This window comes from Kryptolebias marmoratus, linkage group LG21 (assembly GCF_001649575.2).
Source record: "Kryptolebias marmoratus isolate JLee-2015 linkage group LG21, ASM164957v2, whole genome shotgun sequence".
Taxonomy (NCBI): Eukaryota; Metazoa; Chordata; class Actinopteri; order Cyprinodontiformes; family Rivulidae; genus Kryptolebias; species Kryptolebias marmoratus.
This window is the reverse complement of record NC_051450.1, coordinates 12,819,116-12,839,807: the sequence shown is the minus strand read 5'-3', so window position 1 is coordinate 12,839,807 and position 20,692 is coordinate 12,819,116. Positions and strand designations below refer to the sequence as shown.

General features: G+C 39.2%; 1 protein-coding gene across 3 annotated transcripts in view; it reads left to right on the top strand.

The window, feature by feature from the left end:
- The first annotated feature begins 1,216 nt into the window (after positions 1–1,216).
- Positions 1,217–20,692, top strand: part of nrbp2b (nuclear receptor binding protein 2b) — a 38,785-nt gene continuing 19,309 nt past the window's right edge. For 2 of the 3 annotated variants that reach the window (XM_017406604.3, XM_017406603.3), the window contains exon 1: positions 1,217–1,835. In XM_017406604.3, coding sequence (XP_017262093.1) covers positions 1,716–1,835 — 120 coding nt within the window. In that variant the 5' untranslated portion in view covers positions 1,217–1,715. Of the gene's footprint in view, positions 1,836–12,425; positions 12,500–20,692 lie in introns of all 3 variants that reach the window. The other variant, XM_025003825.2, reaches the window with a different exon arrangement.

The window sequence follows — 20,692 nt, the reverse complement described above, 5'->3', positions numbered from 1 at the left end:
ATTACTTGATATTAATTCATGTTAAAATGCTTTAAATTCAGTGTGTTTAGTCAGCTAGACGATTACTTGTGTTGTTCTAAGTTAAAAGGGTGTACTTAGCTTCAATTTCTTTTACAAATTTGGGCCTTTTCTTGCTTACCTGCTGGTCTCATTTTGTCTAAACTAAATGCCCCTCTTACATTTTAGATTACATGTGTCAAAGTGAAGGCCCTTGTTGCAGTTTTATCTGGCCCATGAGATTTTATTTTAAATATATTAGAAATGGCCTGCCAACCCATGCAAAACTGAGTCTATGTTGTTACTTATTATGCTTACAAAACTGATCATATTTATGCAAACGTCACACAGTAGTTAGCCAGCTTTGAAGTTGGGTAGATTAGATGTATAAGAATAATGTAATGGGATATTAGAATAAAATAACTTTACTGCCCATTCAATTTACATAAAAATGGACATTCATATTCAGCAAATCTCAAATTAATCTATAAAATAACACAATAAAATGCAATATAAGAAGCTAAACTGAACTTATCTAAAACATGAGCTAAGATAATCTAAATAAGACACAAAAGTACAGAGTAAAACTTATCTAAAACAAGTCATACTAAAGATAAACTGAGTAAACCAAACTAAGATATAATAAAAGCTCACATAAACTAAACTAAAGGTACTGGAAGTCTGGCTAAGAGTACCGAAAGCCAGCTAAGAGTTAAAAACATAATAAAAGGCCAACTAAAAATGTCAGTGTATCATAAAAAAAACCCATAGGCCTTAATATTTTAAGTAACATGCATTTATCATTTAAGTAAGAAAAATATAATTTTTTTTGTGACGCCCACACCTGGTTTGGACATTGATCACAGAAAAGAAAGTGAGAAGTGAGGAAAATATGGCTTTATTGCAATTGTTATCATCATCCAATATTAATAATATCACACATTGCAATATTTTCTAATAATGTGCAGTCCTGACATTTAAGTACACACTTTCATTCATGACTCATATTTATTACTAAACACGTGTATAAATACTTACATGTACAAATAAATCCCTAAATTGTATAAAATAAGATGCATTCCCGGCCGCTCTGCTGAGCAGCCTGAGCTGCGTTTGGTGCGCGCGCTCAGTCAGGGCTTTACGGCGCTTGGCCCCGCCCCCTCTGCGCACAGCTCCTGGCAGGAGCTCGCGCCTCTCTGCAACACAGAAGGGACCGAGGCGCGTGGAGGGTTGGCCGAGGACCGTGAAAACCGGCGGCTTTCAGTCAGTGAACGCACCAGCGGCGGCGGCGCGGGGGTGGGGGCAGAGAGGCTTCGCTCGCCCGGTCATTTCCGGTCGTGAATGAGCGATAAGCGGAAAGAAAGAGGAAAACTCTGCTCGCTGCGTGTTTTACGTGCAGCCCGGGATTTTTCCACACTGCTGAGTTATCCAGCCCTCGCAGTCATGTGCACGCTCAAAGCTTTTACCTGAAAAGAAAAAGAAAAAGGGCGTTTCCTGTTGACCGACCGAGGAGTGCGCGTTTCCAGCTCCATCCATTTGTCCGCAGGACGCTTTGAGAGCCGAGGGGGAGAGGAGGTGGGGTTCCTCACTGCGCAGACAGGCGGCCAGCAGCCTCACGCCTCCTCCTCCTCCTCCTCCACAACAACAACACGGGACAAGGAGAAGAAGAAGGAGGACGGCGCGAGGGGAGCGCAAATCTGGACACATACGGCGGTAAAATGACGATGTCCGTCCCGGAGAGGAAGTCAGGATCCGAGGGGAAGGAGGAGGAGAGCGAGGATGAGAGCGAGATCCTGGAGGAGAGCCCCTGCGGCCGCTGGCAGAAACGGAAGGAGCAGGTTGGTGTGTGTGTGTGTGTGTGTGAGTGAGTGAGTGAGTGTGTGTGCGCGCGCAGAGGGTCTCCGATCAGCCGATCAATCGATCAGGCTGCGCTCTCTGCCCTCCCCGGACCTGTGTAGATGGGGAGGGGGGCTCGGCTCCACACACACACAGGTTTTGCGCCACCCCACCGTAAATCTCTCACCGTGACACATCCGGTGATCGGCTACAGCCCCCCATGAAAATCTATTTCAGTCTGCAGACTAAATACGGAGGCGCTGAGGCTGGCACCAAGGCCGAACACGGCACACAAACACAGGATGGGAAGCAAAATGTTGTCAGCCTGACTTATAAAAGCGAAGTTCTCTGATTTCTGAGGGCAACAAACTGTAGGCTCAGTCAGGAAATCGATAATCATATCACAGGTTAATATTTGGCATCTGTTCAGCCTAATCATTTATGCCTGATTGTCCGGTTTTGTTCACATCTTTTCAAATTTATGACTCCCTGTTGGTGTCTTGTAAATGAGACATGTTGCTGCTTCGGAGCAAAACAATGCCAGGGAGGAACGCCATCAGCAATAGCCTTAGAGAGGCAGTTGTTGCTGTCCACCTAGAAATGGTTAAAGATAATTTCTAACAGATTTGGATGACTTTTTTTACAGAGTGAAAGCTTAGTCGCAAGTGGAAAAACATTTAGGGCGGCTGCCGACCTTCCTAAAAGCGGACGTCCCGGCAAACTCACCCCAAGATCAGACTGTGCAATGCACGGAGAACGTATAAGAAACCCAAGAGCTGTGTTCAAAGTGAAAGTTCATGACAGACGCCTGAGACCAAAACAGCCACGTTTGATCAAACCAAACACAGTTTACTGGCACAGGAAGACCTCATAATAAGTGTCGAACACGGTGGTGGAGGGGGCATGATGTGGACTTGCTTTGCAGGCACTGAGTCGACCATGAACTCCTCTGTAGACCAAAGTATTTTAGAGTCAAATGTGAGGACGTCTGTCAACCTGACCTGACTTTAACTCCAAGCACACCAACACATTTGTTTTGTTTTTTTGAATACTTGAGGTTAGATTTGAATAATTTTTCAACCAGATCATTTTATTACCTCCTTATACGTAAATCCCTAGATTTGAGAAAAGGACAGATGTCACCTATTACCAGATTTAAGCAGCAGCAAATGAAGGGAGCGTTTAATCTGTAAGATCACATCAGCAGTGCTGAACTTGCTTTCAGTCAGTTTATCGTGACATAAAACATATCGAACCTTCGTCTCAGGCACATTATTTTAGATAAAGAAAGGATGTCAGGACCAGAAGTCAGGAGAAACATCTGCTCCTGCTCCTTTTACTCGTCTGGAAGCTCAAACGCCTCGTCAATCATCAGACAGTATATCGGCTGCAGATTAGAGCTGGAGTTAATCATTTAACCCCTGGAACAAGTTGGAAACAGGAGTCGGTCCTGGGGATTAGTTTTATTCTCACTTTTTAGCAAAACGGGTAAAAAACGTTCCTCTTTGGCTGTGGCCGTGGGAGTTTTTTGCGTATCAAACCGTCAAACAAACCTGAGGCTCAGGACGGAGAGTTTGAGCGGGATCTGTGCGGCTCAGATTAACATTCCTTCAGAAAACATCTCTAAGCTTCCCAACCTATAAGTCGTCCAGCGTTTGTTTTATGTCAACAGCGTCTGAAGGCGTCCCCAGCTGGTGGATTCACCCCACTGGTAAAACTCGAACCCGTTTCGTTTCACGGAGGCGCGAGGGATGTCCAGCCCAGACCCTCCCCAACGTGCTCAGTTCCTATCGGGGCGGTTTCAAAGCGAACACCTAAATGGTCGGGGGGCATTGTGAAGCGGCGGGTGTTGTCTCCTCTAACGGCTCCAGATAAGAGTGCGAATGTTTTAGGCCGAAGATTATCTCTGTCAGACACGCTGACACCACGCTGCACGTTTTAGCTACCATGCTGGGTTCTTCATCTTTAAATGAACGCACAGGCGCGCAGTCCAACCCCCCACCCCGACGAGTTTCCACCCATTGATTACCCATCTGTGAATTTCACGAGCTGCCCCGGCTGAAACAGTAAAAACACGATAAGTTCCTTATTCGTGCAACGAAACACCATATTCTGCTTGTGTTAAAACAAGGACGAAGTGGTTCACGACTAATCGACTTTCTTGGAACGTTCGAAGTAGAAAACGGGGGTTTATTAATCAAAAAAAGAGCTTGTGAGGAATTATGTTTTTATTTTAGTTCAAGCTGAAATTTTTCTTCCAATCGGGTAAAGTGTTGGGTTTGAGAACGCAACTAAAAACCCAGCAGGAAATGGATATCAGGCGGCACTTTATCTGGCTGAAGCACCAATTTTACACTCAGTTTCTCAAGTTACAGTGGGCAGGAACAGAAAAGCTGAGCAGTAGTAAACCTTTAAGCTCTAAAACCAGCAAATTATCAGCGTTTGTGAAGGAATTTGAGATATTGGGGGCAGAATTGTTATAATGTGGCAAAGCATTTGGCATTTTTTGCTCATAATAATGTTCCTTTTTCACATGGCTCACAAGGATGTCCGTGTTTATCAGTTAAGCTTTGGGACGTGAGTTCAAAAACAAAGCTTGGCTTTTGAAGATAAGTTGTGATAAATGATGAAAATAGTGAAAAATAATGGTCACAATTCAGATAAATGCCATAAAATTACAAACTGTTCAGTTTTCAGTCACAAAATGTTAAGAAAAGAAAAGTGGGTCATTTTCTTAATTGGATAATCTAAACGATCAAGTAATTGTTGGCTCATTGTGTTTTTTGTTTTTTTAAGACTATTTTTGTTATTTTGCACCTTCAACCACTGATTTATTCCTCAGGATATTTGAGGTTTTTGCTCCCTGAGCACTCAGTTTTACTGCGCTGTGTCCCCTGATGACCTGACACACAGTATCGATTCTTCCGCAGAGACCTAACAGCTCCGTTATGTTGCATAATCTAAAACAGGACAATTCGAAAGCTGTAAAGGCCTTCGGTTTTTCTTTAAAAATCCAGATTTTCACAAGATGGCAGGAAATAAATCGAGCCTTTCGTGGTTGAACTTGTTCTGCTCTCTTCGGGACGGGGTAATATGAAAGGGTGGACAGCTGTTGCACAGTAGTGCTGAATTGGAGTTCTGACGCTCTTCCTCTTGTTGCAATAAAAGCCCTACGAGGAAACCGGCACGTCTGAAGACAAGGAATTTGCGAAGTCACGGCTCATCTGTATCACTCTGAATCAGGACGCTCAGGATCGAGCGAAGACAACAGCAGTGATTCACAAACAAGGCAGTTTTCCTCCAGTCTGTCCTCCGGCTGTCAGACAAACCGAATCGGGGATTCAGTCGTCGTTTTGCTAAATTAAATTCAATCAAAGCTTGATGCCCTAAAAGAAAGATTTGCTTCAATTACCCGACCCGTTGTGCTCGAGTTGACCCGCCCATCAGCACTCACTCAGCAGCAGGACCGACCTGTTTCAGCAGCTCTGACATGCAGCACATCGACGATTTTAAACTGTAGATTCCCGTTTTATTTGCAGCTATACTAACCTCAGATGTTATCTTTGCTTGAGTATTTTGTGGCCAATCAAAAATATTCCAGCTGCATGGACTTAACTTGTAATTAGTGACACTTAAATTTGAAGTTTGTAGGAAATGTATGATTTGTCTTTGCTCTGTTCTGGGTATTTTTAAAAGCACGTCTGTTTCATTTTATTCATCAAACTTTGATTGTTTGCTGAGACGGTTAATACCTGAGAGGAAACTGAACAGCATGTGTGGCATGTCATGAGTATTTCATTGTTTTTGGTAGAATGTCTTGAAGAAAAGCACATCAATGCAGAAAATTAGAAAAAAATATTGGTCATGCATTTAGAGCATGTGTCAAACTCAAGGCCCGCAGCCCCTTGGTTACATTTTATTTTGCCCCCAAGATAACTTTTAAATATTTGTAGATCTGGCCCTCCAGTTTGGGACAGTTTGTTTAGTGAAGTCTTCCTGTGAGTTACTTTGAAGTAACTCAAGAAAACTAGGTTTTAATTTCTCAGTTTTCCTTCATTTTGACGTGAGAAGAACAACAGAGAGCATCAAATGGGACCAATCAGACTCTTGTTGATTCTGCCAAGAAACGATATCGGATATCTGACTTGAGTCAATGTGCATCAGAGTAACAGAGTCTGCTTTAATGTTTATTGTCTTTTTCTGTATTTTCTTCTTGTTTCAGAGTTAGATGTTAGTAGCTGTGTGATCAGATTTTTGTTGATTTTAGCTGTTTTAATGGAGAGAAAAATCATAAGAAGACATGAAATGATTGCTAATGATGTCTCTTTTAAAGTTCAATCAATTTTTCTTTGCTCATTAAAGTATGTTTGCTCTGAATTCTATATAATATGTAAAAGGGAAAGGGTATTTGATATTTCTGTAAGAATGATTTGACATTACAAATAAAACCAAGGTTCATTTGTGTTTGTTTTGTCTAAATATTGATGGAGATTGGCTCTTTGTTAGGACTAATATTTTAATTTTGGCCCCCTTGTGTAGCTGAGTTTGACACCTCTGATTTAGAGGAAGTGCAAATGATGTTATTGTGGTTTTTGCATTATCAGGTTTAGGCCACTGAATGGCAAAAAACACCCAACTAATCAGTTCCCACTTTAGGTCTCAGAAGTGGTTAAAGATAAATTAATCAAATCAGCCTTATAAGGGATATATTCACAGGCGTATTCTGCAAATAAAATCTGCACAGAAAGGAATTGAACCTTTAAAGTATGCTCCAAAGAGTAACTGTGCCTTTCAACTGTCTCAAAACTTTTAATACAGGATAACAATGTCATCTATATTTTCCACCGTGTACAGCGTTTCTACAGGCCAGTGACATGAACTGTTTGAACAAATCTGTCCGTTTGCAGTCTGAATCTCCTGTTTGTTTGAGTCAAACCAGGCATTCAGGATTTTAAACGGTGTCGAGTTTTGATTTGGAAATGTTTCCCAAGTTGTGTGAAATTTACTGAAAAGCAAATTTCTGTCCACATTTGGTTGCTGATTCTTGGATGGTTCCCGTAGATTCCTGTCAGGAGCAACGGACATTAGTTTATGATGACACTGCAGCTCCATTGTTAGCGATGGGGGACATATTTTGCTTTTCGTAGGGTGTGGCCAAGTGGCAAAAAACAATTTCCATCCAATGAAACACTTGTAATGGGTAGAGGATGCCTTATCTTTTGCTTCAAATGGAAATGTCTAAAAAAAACACAAAACACTGAAGCAGATTTATTGTTATTTGCCTTCATTGTGATGGTCTGCTTGTCGTAGCACCCGTCACGCTGAGTTTGTTTCCTTACAGTCCAGCCCGGATTGAGGATTTCCACTGGTCCCCTGACATTTGGCTCAATAACGCAGCTCTGCAGGCTTTCCTCCTGTTTAATCCACACCCATCTCTGCTCTGCAGCTCGCCACAGTTTCTCCACACTCCTTCCAGGGGCTCCCTCCATCTGTTCGCAGAGAGACGAAAATGAGTCAAAGCCGACTGCATTCATGCACGCCGGCGGGAGTCTTTACATAAGCGTGAAGCTGATTGTGACGGGCAGACATTGTTTCGTGCACCTGTGAGCGACCTAAAAACCCCAAGTGTATGTCATCGCTCGCGTTCAAGCGCTGAGATGAGGACGCTGTGCGCTCTGCAGTGAGGAGAAAACAAAGCCTCCAGGTTTCTGTTGCTGTTCTGCCGTTCAGTTTCTTCAAGTGAGCAAATAAGCCGTTGAGTTAATACAGAAGGTCTTGTCAAAGGGGATTGTGGTAAGAGCTTCCTGACCTGAGACGTCCTCCTAATCATTGACACGACACAACAACGTCCACAGCACAGAACGGGCTGGTTTGACCGTTTTTCTTTTTAGGAACGATTCCCTCTCGAGTTTCCCTGGAGAAACGGTGACAGTCAGCTGTAGAGCACCTGTCGAAGCTGTCTTTCTGCCAGCAGCCGATCGCTTCGCCTTCAGGGCTTTACTGGGAAAACTCGTTCACGTCCTGTAATACTCCAAAAAGAAAAAAAAGATTTGTGGAGATTAGCACATGCTAGTTGAACACTTCAGTGTTTTCAATTAGGTTTTCCATAGATTTGTACAAACTTTGGCAAAGACTTCTACTTTAATAATCGATAAATCTTTCCTTAAAATACTCTGATGTTTCTTCTCGCAACACTACAACCATAAAGGAATAGTTCAGATCTTTCAGAGTGGGGTTCTGTAGAAAGCTTATAAACAATTAACATCTTACCTGTCACTGACAGCTCTTTAATCTACATTAACTTGAAGAAACAGTTTTTTAATAAGTTTATGAAATAGAGCTTCCTTTAACTGCGATAATTCTTTTTGCAGTTGTAGTTGTTTTAAGATGGCAGCAATAATCTTTGAAATTAGCACCAATCCTGTCAAATTACCCAATTTCTTCAAATTGAGGACATTTAAAAATCTATCTACAACAGGTAGGATATTAATTGTTCATAACCTTTCTACAGAACCCTACCTAAATAACCTGATCTAGGACCGTAACATTTTTTATTTTAAGGGAAATATCTTAACACACTCTGTTGAGAGATTTCTCTAAAAGCTGTTTTTGAAATATATTATTATTATTATTATTATTACAGTTTTCTGCCTGTGTGGGAGCAGCTGCTACTCTGCTTCCTCAAACACATCTGCTGATTTATGAATGACTCAGCGTCACAATATGATCTGCATTTTTATGAGTTCTGGTTTTATATTTGTTTTTTACAGCTTGGCTGTCTGATCGAGCGGGCCTGATTGCAGTCGAGACAATCTGTTTTTGTCTGCACTGCCTGCTGTTGTTGTGACGTCTGACGACACACGACTTTTCACTCATGGGAAAATGAAATCAAAGGCAAATAAAGATCGTCACAAAGTGTTGTTCATGTGAACCCATTCTTGGTAATAGAGCGAGGCCTGGCGTAGAGCAGCAGCCGCCTCTCATGGCTGGATTGTCCTCTCTGGTAGACGCTCCAAAACGAGAATCATCAATCTGTGGTTTGAGAGAAAAGTTTGGGAGCTTCAGCTGGCATCATGACTTAATTACAGATGGTCGGAGGAGGAAAAAACTCTTAGTGTTTCTTTTGAGCATCCTCCAACCAACAGCTTCAGTCCAAAAAAGCTGCATTGTTTTTATACCAAAACAAAATGTCCTTTGGCTTCACTTTATAGTGCTAAGTAGATTAATCACAAACTCAGATTATTTGTTTATTCTCTAAAATTAATTACCCCTGTGCATCATGGACTCACTGTATTGCTTTAATTTAATATTAAGGGTACTTGGAATCTCTAAAACTTTCCCTAAATATAAAATAAAATGTGACTAAAATAATAAAACTAGATCGGTTGTATCAGGTGAGAATTAAAAACTTCAGCAAATATAAGAAATAAAGAAAATTCTGCTCACACCATGAGAGCCATTTGTCTGTGTGTGTTCATTTGTCTCTCTGTTAGCAAAATATCTCATAACCCAGTGAATGGATTGTAAAGAAACTCTCAAATTAATCTTTGATTTTCATCAACAACTAGTTAACTTTCAGAGAGAACCCAAATCAAGATGGCCGCCACAGTTAATCGACCTTAGCCAACATGAAAAAGGGTGTAAATCGGTCACTTTTACAGATATTGAGCTAAAATTTGATGTGGTAGTTGCTGAGGGTCATTCCCATCACATAATCTGAGCATTACCAGAACACACAATATCTTTGTTTTAAACTTTGGCGTTTAAGACGGCGGGCAAAATTCACGTCTTCAAGAATGCTATGATCATTTATTATTAGGATTTGTAGTTTTCATGTGTTTTTTTTCCTTTTCATTATTAAAAATATTTAAAATAAATTAAATATATGGTGTGTTTAAGCACCATTTATAATAAAGATCAATATTTTGCCATATGCTTTATTGATATTTTGATGAGAACATCCATCAAACAGTCATAGTAGTGGTTTTTCTTTTCCTTTATGAGGCAAGTTTACATAACAAAGAAATACAAATTTGAGAGCAATCATGGTAATAGAATAAAATGTTCAGATTGAAATTTACAAGCAAGTTTCAAGAGATCTACTTAGAAATGTATTTTTTATGAGAACACATGCAGGTGATCTACAAGAATGTGTCCAGTTTGCAACCTTTTATTTGTGTATTTTTAAGTAGAGCGTGTCAAAAACGGGTCAGAATACACCGTCAATTATTGCAAATGACTTATTTACCCCTCAAATTTAAAAAAAAACACTGCACAGTCTCCAAAATATGTTGGTTTTCATAGTCAGAACTTTGTGTTTGTGATCAAATGTTTTTATTAGGTTGACTTTGTTTGCAAAAATGTCCTGTTTTGGCAGAAAGGAACACATTATACAGCAAGTTGAAGCTGTTTTGTCACTTAAGTGGAGCTATAAAGGCAAAATATATCAAGGACCATCAAAGCCTGAGTTGTGACCCACCATCCTGTTTTTCCTTTAATTTGTCACTCATCCATAGTTGCTGTTTCTGCAGTCTTACCACGAGTTAAAGGCACAGCCAGGCTAAGAATAGGTCAACTACAGATTGATGCTGGGAGAACAAACAAGAGGACAGATGGTGGCCAACCTAAGCCCCAATTGGCCTTCGTGGTGGAAACTTATGGTCCGTTGGTGCTGCGAGCCGTCCTGTGACCTGTTGATGAAATGTGACCCGGTGAAGCCTCTGGTGGAGCCGCGAGGTCTGAAGGGACGAACAGAGAGTTAGTTGTCGGCGTTCTCCACTCCGGATGCGTGAAACTGAGACGCCCAGATCTTCTGCGAGCCGAAAGAGGGAGCTGGCATGTAAAGAGGTCTTCTAGGAACGGCTGACATGTTCTCGGGCTTTCAAGGAACTGTTCAGACAGTTCATATTTCTTTGGTTTTCATGCCTCAGAGGGACACTCTTTAAATCTTAAGGCAGGCTGTCCTTTTTCTTTTTTTGGTATGTTGTTGTTGGTTTCAGAAAAGGGCAGCATGTTGGCTTTTATCTGATGGTACCAGAACCTTAAGTCAAACTGCACAATGGTGCCATTGTTCTCTCTGTTTACTAGCATGCTGGAATCAGCTTTTCTGTTTCTGCCTCTTGCATCTCAAACGTGCTCGGCGTTTCGTTTCTAGCCAAATCACCGGGCAAACAAATAACCTGGAAACACACGAGGAGGCTTTTTGAGCTCCAACGATGAAGCAAAACTAAATAAAATGGGGTTTTCGCTTCAAACCACCAGTCTTGCGGTGTGTTTTGTAAAGATTCATTGAGGAAAAAATCAATCATCTGAACAGAGAGAACAACAAAACCAAAGGGCCAACTGAAATAAAGCTCTGTTTGTGGAAAACAACAGAAAATCGTTACGTGAGGAGAAAAGCTCAGAGTAAAGGCTGTAGCTTATATCCTCGGCCTACGAAGGCAAAAGATTTTGGCTGCTTTCATTAAACTTTTAGCTGTTGATCTCAAAGCTCTCTCTGATCCTACAAGAAGAAAAACAGGTTGTCAGCAGGACAAAAATAACCAGGATTTTAAACGCCAGTGAGATCAGTTTACCCGTCACACTGAGTATTTTACAGCTCAGAACAGTTTTATAAGAACTTCAGTGGTCGTCAAGTCAAAGTAAATACTTGAAGTTGTGGTTCTGTGTTGTGTCAGCTGGGACACAAAGTGGAAACTCTGAATAAGGACAGAAAGTCTGATAGATAAGTGTGATTAAATGCCTACAGAACGTCATTAAAGTCTCTTATGTAAGTGCCTTAAATTTGAGATCATTACTTTGTCTTTTTTAACCGGCAAAGTAAGCTCTGCATGATGTATAGGAGGAAATTAGGATGCATTCTCGGTTGTAACATACAGAAAAAGGATGTTTTTAGTTGCCCTGAATCAGTCTATAAAGTCCACAAATGTATATTTTGATTTGCACAATGAGCTCTAAGATAAAAAGTGGACCAGATGACAAAATTAAGTCTTATTGTCTCATGATGCTGACATGAAACAGTAAATTAACTTTATTGCTGCTCCTCCACCGCCTGAAGTCCAAAGTCTTCCTTTTTATCTGCAGCTTTTTCCCACCAGCAGTGTTATTTATTACACTGTTGTTTGAGATACTTGGTTTTTTTGTGTGCATAAAACCGCCTTTTGATTAGATTTTGGCATCAAAATGATCTGATTAGCAACAAGAAAAGATCATTTTTGACTGAACTTACAATTTTTTTTACTAAGAAAATGTTAACGTTCGAGAAGCTGAGGAAGAAACTTGACTTTCTTGGCTGAAAAATGTTCACATTCTTCAGTTTTGTAACTTGCAAGAAAAAGTGGTTTTTCTTCAGCGCTTGAATGGAAATGCTAGAATTCATTAATAAAAGATAAATGGTGGACAAAGCGTTGCAGAAGTTCAACTTGTGTTACATTAAAGTGTTTATCTGTAGACTTTGGAGGTGCTCGTTCATATTCAGCCGTTCCATGAAGCTTGTGAATGATGTTGTACTGCAGTGTTGACGTGAAACCTGTCATTTTGTGTCAGGATACAAACATTATGAGTGCTAAACTTATAATGCATTTTATCCACAGATTATAAATGCCTGTGCTGCTTATCTTGAACCAAATACGGGACTTTGTGCAGGATTTGTGCGAAAATGCCACAGGTATGTAAAACTTTGTAGAAGCTTTAGTAAATCCAAAACATGTTGGACTGCTTCTGCCAAAGCTTAGAACATGTCAAAAGTACAATTTATCTTCACATTTTACGATGTCTGATTATCATTTTAGAGATATTTGTTGCCGTTATTGTATTTTTGTCAGCAGCTTGCAGTTGACCAAACATCAGGACATGCGGGTACAGCCAAGTAAAACTCAGCCAAGCTTAAACGAATTAAGGGCTATTCTTAAATAAAGTTGTGTGGACGACTTTTGAGTACCTGCAGCAGACAGCAGTCAGAGCGGTCTTTGTTTGGAGAATTGGAGTGAAATATTCAAGCTAACAGCTTCTTAGAGCAGGAGCCTTTCAAGATCAAATTTCCACTACCTAAATTAACTCAAACTTAAAAACTCAACCAGTTCAGATGAACACTATATTAGGTAATTTCACACCACGTCTTTTGCATGAGAAAATTGTTTTCATTAACACAATTTTTCCAGCTTAACTATGTTTGTGTTGCTACGCTAACTGCATGCTCTGTGCTAAAATATCCTATAATACGCTAGGAGTTATTCTGTCTCTCTCACAGTTTTTCCTCTGTATGTTTTGGCTAATGCAGATATTTATATCACCATAGAAAAGTAATCTCTTTGCTCTTGAAATCATTCAGTTTTATTGTAGGTTGTTGTACGGTTAGATACATTCAGCAGTTATGATTATGACAATTATGAATCGTGTTAACCTCCAGTTGTGTCCTCGCTGCAGAAAAAAATATTCCCACACTTATTTCAGTGGTGTAAAACTTTTATCAGATGACACCATTTGTTGAAAATAAGCAAATATATAATTACAGCTAATGAGCTATTTTGCTTGTGGTAAAAAAATTCTGAGTTGGTGCATGTTCAGGTTAAATTTGATGCTTTTTGTACCTAGTTACACACTGAAAGGTTTTAGCTTTGTTATTTCAAGAGCATTATAAAACTTCTAGCACTTTTAGCAACATGAATGCTGTTCGGTTGAGAAAACGCAATGAAGTGTAAAAATATTTAACGTAACATTTGGTCAAACTGCTAGAAAGGTTTTGAAATTGCACGATTTTAGCTGGAAAATTCGCTCTTTTGTGGACCTTGTACCTTAAAGCTTCCATCAGATTCTCCAACCAATCTCATCAATGTCTGCTGTAGGTAAAATACTGATGACTGATACCTACTCTACATAAGCACATTAAAAAACATCCCTACAAACAACCGTTATTCCTTGTCACGATAAAGATTCAACTCATTCCTATTGATGTTAACCCCTCTCACTTTAGTTAATTATCTCCAAGCAGGCAGAACTTTGCAAACAGAGCTTCATTCCTCTGATAAACTAACTTTAAACTTATAATAACAGCATCAGAATTTAGTTCCAAATACATTTTAAAGGGTGAATAAATCAAACCATTTATTTGCTTTATGATTAAGTGCTGTTGCACAGTTTAAAGATCAAAATTAAAACCACATTTATGTTCAGGGTGATGATCCTACCCACCCCCTGATGTTTTTCACCTCCTCGCTGCTGCCCTGGCGTTACACTCTATATGACCCTTATCAAAGAAGGTGTGTAAATATCAGCTTTAAAAACGTCTCACAAACCATACATCTGTGTTTAAACTGTCAACGAGGAGCGGAGTAATACGTGGAGTTTCACGCGGAGTTTCACGTGATTGCAGCGTCAAAGAAAAGCCCTTTTCACTTTGTCGAGCAGCTGATAGAGAACTGAGTGCTCATTCCTCTCATTTCAACAACTCATATCTTGACCTTTGAAACCAAACAAGGATATCTCAGTATCTAAAGGGCAAGGGTACTCTTAGCCTTGCAGAAGAACAGCGCACAGATGCTTACAATGATGTTAATTAAGTGGATAAAAGTCATTTACTTGCTTTAACATTTAAATTTTCAGCCTGTATGTTTTATCTCTGATGTATTTACTTATACTAATTATTTGCTCTATTCATGTTTTTTCCTCCGTCTAATCTAAAAACGGAATGGCCCAGCACATAACTCACTCATCACTCAGCAATGTCAGCCACTGCAAACTAATTTTGCGTGAACGCACCGTCCAGCGTAAAATACTCAAACAAGTTAGGGTTAAACCGTCAAGTCGAGTTAAGCTTTAGCTCTGCGCTGCTACTTAAGGTCTCAATTATTCTCGTACTCTTGAGCAGAAATACCATCTAAGCTGCGTTTTACCGCCTAAAATCAGATTTTCACACACACATAAAAATGCCTGCTGCTGCTCCTGTTCGGTCACATAAAAGCTCATTTGCATCCAGAGTTTGAATATGTTGCTCATGTAGATCTTGAGGGCAAAATGTAAAGCAGATATCTGCGAGATGAGAGCTCCATGGCTGAATTAGAAGCGCTTCTCAGAAACCATCAATCAGCGAGTTGGTTGATGAATTAAATATAGAGTCGGGGAATAAAAGGCCCCCTTGCTCTGCTGCACATCCATAATCAGGGCTTTAGTTACCATTGAGAAAACAAAGTTTGTCCTCCTCTGTACTGCATAAATAAAAGGGCCTGAACTGTCATCTCTGTTTTGTTATCTTGAATTTATGGATTATAGGTCCTGTGAGACAGTTGTGTACGATTGATGATAAAAAGGGCCGCCATGGTTAACAATTACTCATGTAATCACAATAATTTGAAATAACTGCCATAATAATCTCTATTAATGTGTACAAAAACAGCTCTTTATTAAATCACTGATAGAGTTTATGCTTTGCTAATAACTTGGTTTTTCATACAAATAATAATAAAAAGTCATTCTGCTGCAGTGTCAACCCCAGAGATATATTAAATTAATTCTGAATGACTATTTCTTAACAGATTTCGTCTAAGCTGTCACTCTTCAGGGACGAGTTTAGAGCTTGTCCCATAAGCAAACAAACGGTGCTCCTTCACAATAACATCATTTTCAGTCACACGGCATTTGGTTAAATCCTGCTGGACACGATTGTAAATGCAGCTTAATAATCTCCAGTTTTTCTGCTCCTAGTTTCACCCCACGTCCGTGGTAAAGTTCAGTGTTTTCATTGCTGTTTTGATTTGGACAGACTAAATCCTGCGGTCCTTGGTTTCTATTATACCATCGCCAACCTTTGAAGAAAGCCAGTGTTTGGTTTAAATCTGCAAAGAATGAATGCAACTTTTTTTTTTATTGCTAAACTTGATGGTCAAAACAAATCTGTGATCGTAAGCTCGCACTGGAGCCAGATTTGTGGTGATCGTCCCCTCCTGTAGGGATTTTCACATATTCGAAAATGGATGGATGGGTAGATAAAATAGGTCCCCATCCACATCGATCACCACTGAAAATTAAGGAATATAAAGACTCCCGACGTGTCTGCGCACCTGAAGCCTCTTTTTCATTCGACGGTCTTTCAGCTGCAGGATTTGAAGGAGAGTAAAAACTTTAATTCACCAGAACTCTTCATCCCAACTGTGTGATCGTGGTAATTTTTTAACAATAAAACAGGATTAAATAATTAAATATTATTGATTAAATATTTGAGCATTGTTTTTGCTTAAAATGCAAAAGCAATCTTCTCCCTACAGCTTTGTTAAGGGAGAAAATATAGGTTGACTCCTGTAATAGACAGCTTTGTCTTTTCACCTTTACTGACTTTGAAGTATAGTTTTGGTATTTATTAAACCTTAAAACTCAACCAATTCCTTCATCCCAATTATACCTGAGTCCTACGTTTGAATTGTGGCATTTTTAATTCCTCTTTGGGTGGCTCTACACTCATGATAACAGCATACATAACAGTAGTTTATTTCTTGTGCAGAAAGCGTGAACAGGTAGCTGAGGAGAGGATAAACAGTCACTAGACACTCCTCTTTACCTCGGCCTGTATTGTTGCGTAACAGCATAAAAAGAAAAAGAGCAGCTTGCTGTCTTCTGCCTGTTTACCTTGTTTGAACACGCCGACAGCCGACTCAGGCTGACTCTGTCTTTCTCAGCCTCGTCCCACTGGAAAACAAAAGCCACAGGACGAACACATTATCTACTGTCCTTCAGCTCCGTTTCTCCACATGCAGCCCTCTTCCAAAGCTCAATATCAGCCACGTGGTTAATTAATTGTCTATAAACGCAGCAAAAGCTGCAGGGAAGGAACTTCAGATGTTGCTTTCCTGCCTTCAGTAATGGCCACATTGTGAGTCAGCTTCAGTGTGCACAAGCTTGCTGCTATGCTTCCCTCGATGCAAGCATTTTAGCTGCTGTGACATATACTCAACAAGGCTTTCCAATGTTTGTCAGGTCTTTTTTTTTTTTTTTCACAATCTGTTTATTGTCTTTTACAATTCAAAGAGACATACAGACAAATAACTCACAAGTGCACAAAACACTTAACAAAACTAAAAGAAAAGAAAACACATTAACAATTTAAACATTCAAGGTGACCAGCATTAGTTGATTACAGTGAGACAAAATATTTTAAGATTGATATCTCAGGGGAGTATGTAGAGACTTAGTCCAAGAGATTTAATCACAGTCCACAGGAATGAGGTGAAGGCAACGTCCTCCCTGGTTCTAGGCATCCCGACGTCAATGTTTAAGTTTCATACATTTGGAATTAACATGAAGATAACAGATTTACAGTCATTATAAGAATAATAAACATAATCAAAATTAGCCAGAGTACATTCAGTCAATCCTCATTATGAGTATTTAAATTTTCCAAGAATAGCAAAAACTTTTCCCATATCTTTTGGAACACATAGTATTTACCCTTAATCATAAAGGTGAGTTTCTCCAAGGCAAGAGAGCTTGATAATGCAGACATCCAAGTTTTTAGTTGGGGTCTGGTTACAGATTTCCAGGACCTGGCTATACTATACTTAGCCTGCACCAAACAATAAATTATGGACTTTTGATCGACCTTGCTTATTTGAGTTTGAGCAGGAAAAATTCCTAAGACACACAACCTAGGACAGAGATTGAGATCAATACCAATGATAAGTGAAATTTTATCCAAAACCTCCTTCCAAAATTTCCGAATCTCAGGACATTCCCAAAGGCAGTGAATCAAACTGCCTTTATCTCCACATTTAGCACATGTATCCGGGATGTTGGAATTAAATTTATTTAGTAATGTTGGAGTAACATATGTTCTCATCAACCATTTGTATTGGATTAATTTAAATTGAGTATTAATAGATTGTGTCTGTGCCTTCAGACAGGCCCTCTGCCATTCTTCTACTGATATGTTACATTTCAAGTCTTCACACCAAGCCAGTCGTTTGTGCTCTGAGGATGTCTGGGAGCTGTCTTTGATGATGTTATAAAAGCGGGATATTAGGCCCTTCTTCAAATGGTCATTTGTTGCCAATTCTTCTATAGAAGTAAGAGTAGGCAATGTTAGAGACTTTTGAGTACCCATGACAAAACTTCTGATTTGCAAAAACTTAAAAAAATGTTTAGTTGGAATGTCAAATTTTTGTTTCAAATCTTCAAACCTCATCATAATCCCTTTATCAAATAAATCTGAGATTTTGCATAAACCTTTAGCAAACCATGTTTTAAAGCCCATGTCTTTCCTACCTGGTTCAAATGACATATTGCCCCAGATCGGGGAGAATTGGGATAGTGTTAGCATTTCATTTTTGAATTTATGAGCATCATACCATACTCGGATAGTATTTTTAACAAATGGGTTGGAAGTATTTTTTAATAACTCTTTGCATTTCCTTGAGTATAGATATGAATTTAGGGATAAAGGAGTGGCATTTATATTTTCTATTTTTACCCACGACAGATCAGTTGCTGAAAACCAGCAGGATGCACTAGAGAGCTGAGCAGCCCAATAATACCACTTAAAATTTGGCACACCCAGCCCTCCTCTGTCATATGGAAGATATAATAAGGATAACCGTAATCGGGCTCGTCTGTTGTTCCAAATGAAGTTATTTAGGATTGTTTGAATTTTTGTAAAAAAACCGTCAGGAGGATTAAGGGGGATAGCCTGGAAAAGATATAAGAATTTAGGGAGAACGATCATTTTGAGAATATTTATACGGCCAATCATAGATATAGGCAAGGTAGACCATCTATCAAGCGATTCCATTATTGAATTAACCACCGGCGTGTAATTTGCCCGAACCAGATCATCTATGTTTGGAGTAATCTTTATGCCTAAGTAAGTAAGGCTCTCTTTTGCCACCTGAAATGTTGTATGAATTGGAGGATTATTTCTTTCAGCCTGTTTTAAAAATAGGATGGCGGATTTAGATTCGTTAAGTTTATAACCGGAAATATAACTAAACTCATTGATAGTTTTGAGAAGTTGGGGGATTGAGCAATTTAGATTGGACAACATTAAAATAATATCATCGGCAAATAATCCAATTTTAGATTCAATATTTTTTATCCTGACGCCATGTATGTTTTGATTATTCCTTATGGCAATAGCCAATGGCTCAATTCCCAGCACAAAGAGGAGGGGCGAGAGGGGACAACCTTGACGCGTGCCCCTACCGAGATTAAATGACTTAGATACAATGTTATTAGTTATAACTGAGGCAGAGGGTTTATTATAAAGTATTTTAATCCAGTTTATGAAATAACTACCAAAACCAAATTGAGAGAGAACTTTGTAGAGATAATTATGTTCCACTCTATCGAATGCTTTTTCTGCATCAAGTGAAAGCAAAGCTGTATCAGGGTGTTCATATTTAGCATGAATTATATTCAGCACACGACGGATGCCGTGATGCGCTTGCCGCCCCTTTATAAATCCGTTCTGATCAGGGTCAGAAAGGGATGGTAAAAATTTCTCAAGCCTGATTGCTAGAACTTTAGATATTATTTTGGCATCAGAATTTATAAGTGAGATTGGTCGGAAGGATTCGCATCTAGTGGGAGATTTTCCCGGTTTAGGTAGGACTGTTATGATTGCATTACGTAGGGAAGGAGGTAATTCTTTAATGGTATAACTTTCCAACAGCATATTATAGAGGGGTTGCAGTAATTTGTTTTTAAATATTTTATATAGGTCCAAAGGAATCCCATCTGGACCAGGTGATTTTCCTGATTTTAGTTTGTCTATTGCATTTGAGAGTTCACCTATAGATATTGGCATATCCAGATCCGATTTAGCTATTTCACTAAGTGTGGGGATGTTTACAGAATTAAGAAAGGAGTCAAGTGATGCTTGTGGTATGTGCCCTTTAGACGTATATAATTTTGAGTAATAATCTTTAAAGAGATCATTAATTTTTTGAGGATCAGTAGTATTTTCATTTTCAGATATAATTTCATTTATTGCCCTCTCATTCTGCAAAGCCTTAATGCGCCACGCTAGAAGTTTTCCTGCCTTCTCTCCCTGATCATAGTAGGATTGTTTCAATCTGAATATCTCTGATGAAGCTTTGTTAGTGGATAGTTTGTCATATTTTGCTCTCAGTATTAGCAATTCTTGTTGCTTTTCTTTAGAGCCCTTTAGATTTAACTCAAGCTCAGTCTCTTTTATTTGTTCTTCAAGTTTTAGCATTTCCATGACAGTTTTGTTAGTTTTATTTTTTGTGTAGCTTATCATCTGACCCCGTATAAAAGCCTTAAAGGCTTCCCATCTAATAGATGCTGTAGTCTCAGATTTATTAAGGCTGAAGTAATCATCAATATTTATCTCAATAAATTTCAGAAATTTGGGAATTTGCAACCAGTGGGGTTTTAATCGCCAAATAGGATTACGATTAAACGCAATTATGGGTGAAAATTTAAACATGCATAGTGAGTGGTCAGAGATCAATATGCTTTTGTAGGCACAACTCTTAGTTCTGGAAACCAAGGAGTTTGAAATTAGGAAGTAATCTATACGGCTATAGCTATTATGAGTGGTTGAGTGGCAAGAAAATTCTTTCTTTGTTGGATTCTGTACTCTCCAGATATCTCTTAAGTTTAGTTCAGACATAAAATGTTGAATAACCCGTCTACTTTTAGGGTGGGACAAATCTAAACCTGATGATCGGTCGAGATTCGGATCTAACGTACAATTAAAATCTCCACCAAAGATCACATCACCGTGGAAAGCTGTAATAGAGAGAAACAAATTATTGTAGAAATCAGGGTCATCTATATTAGGACCATACAGGTTAACCAAAATTAAGTTTTGGTTCATCAATGAGGCTTGGATTATTATGAATCTCCCAGCAGG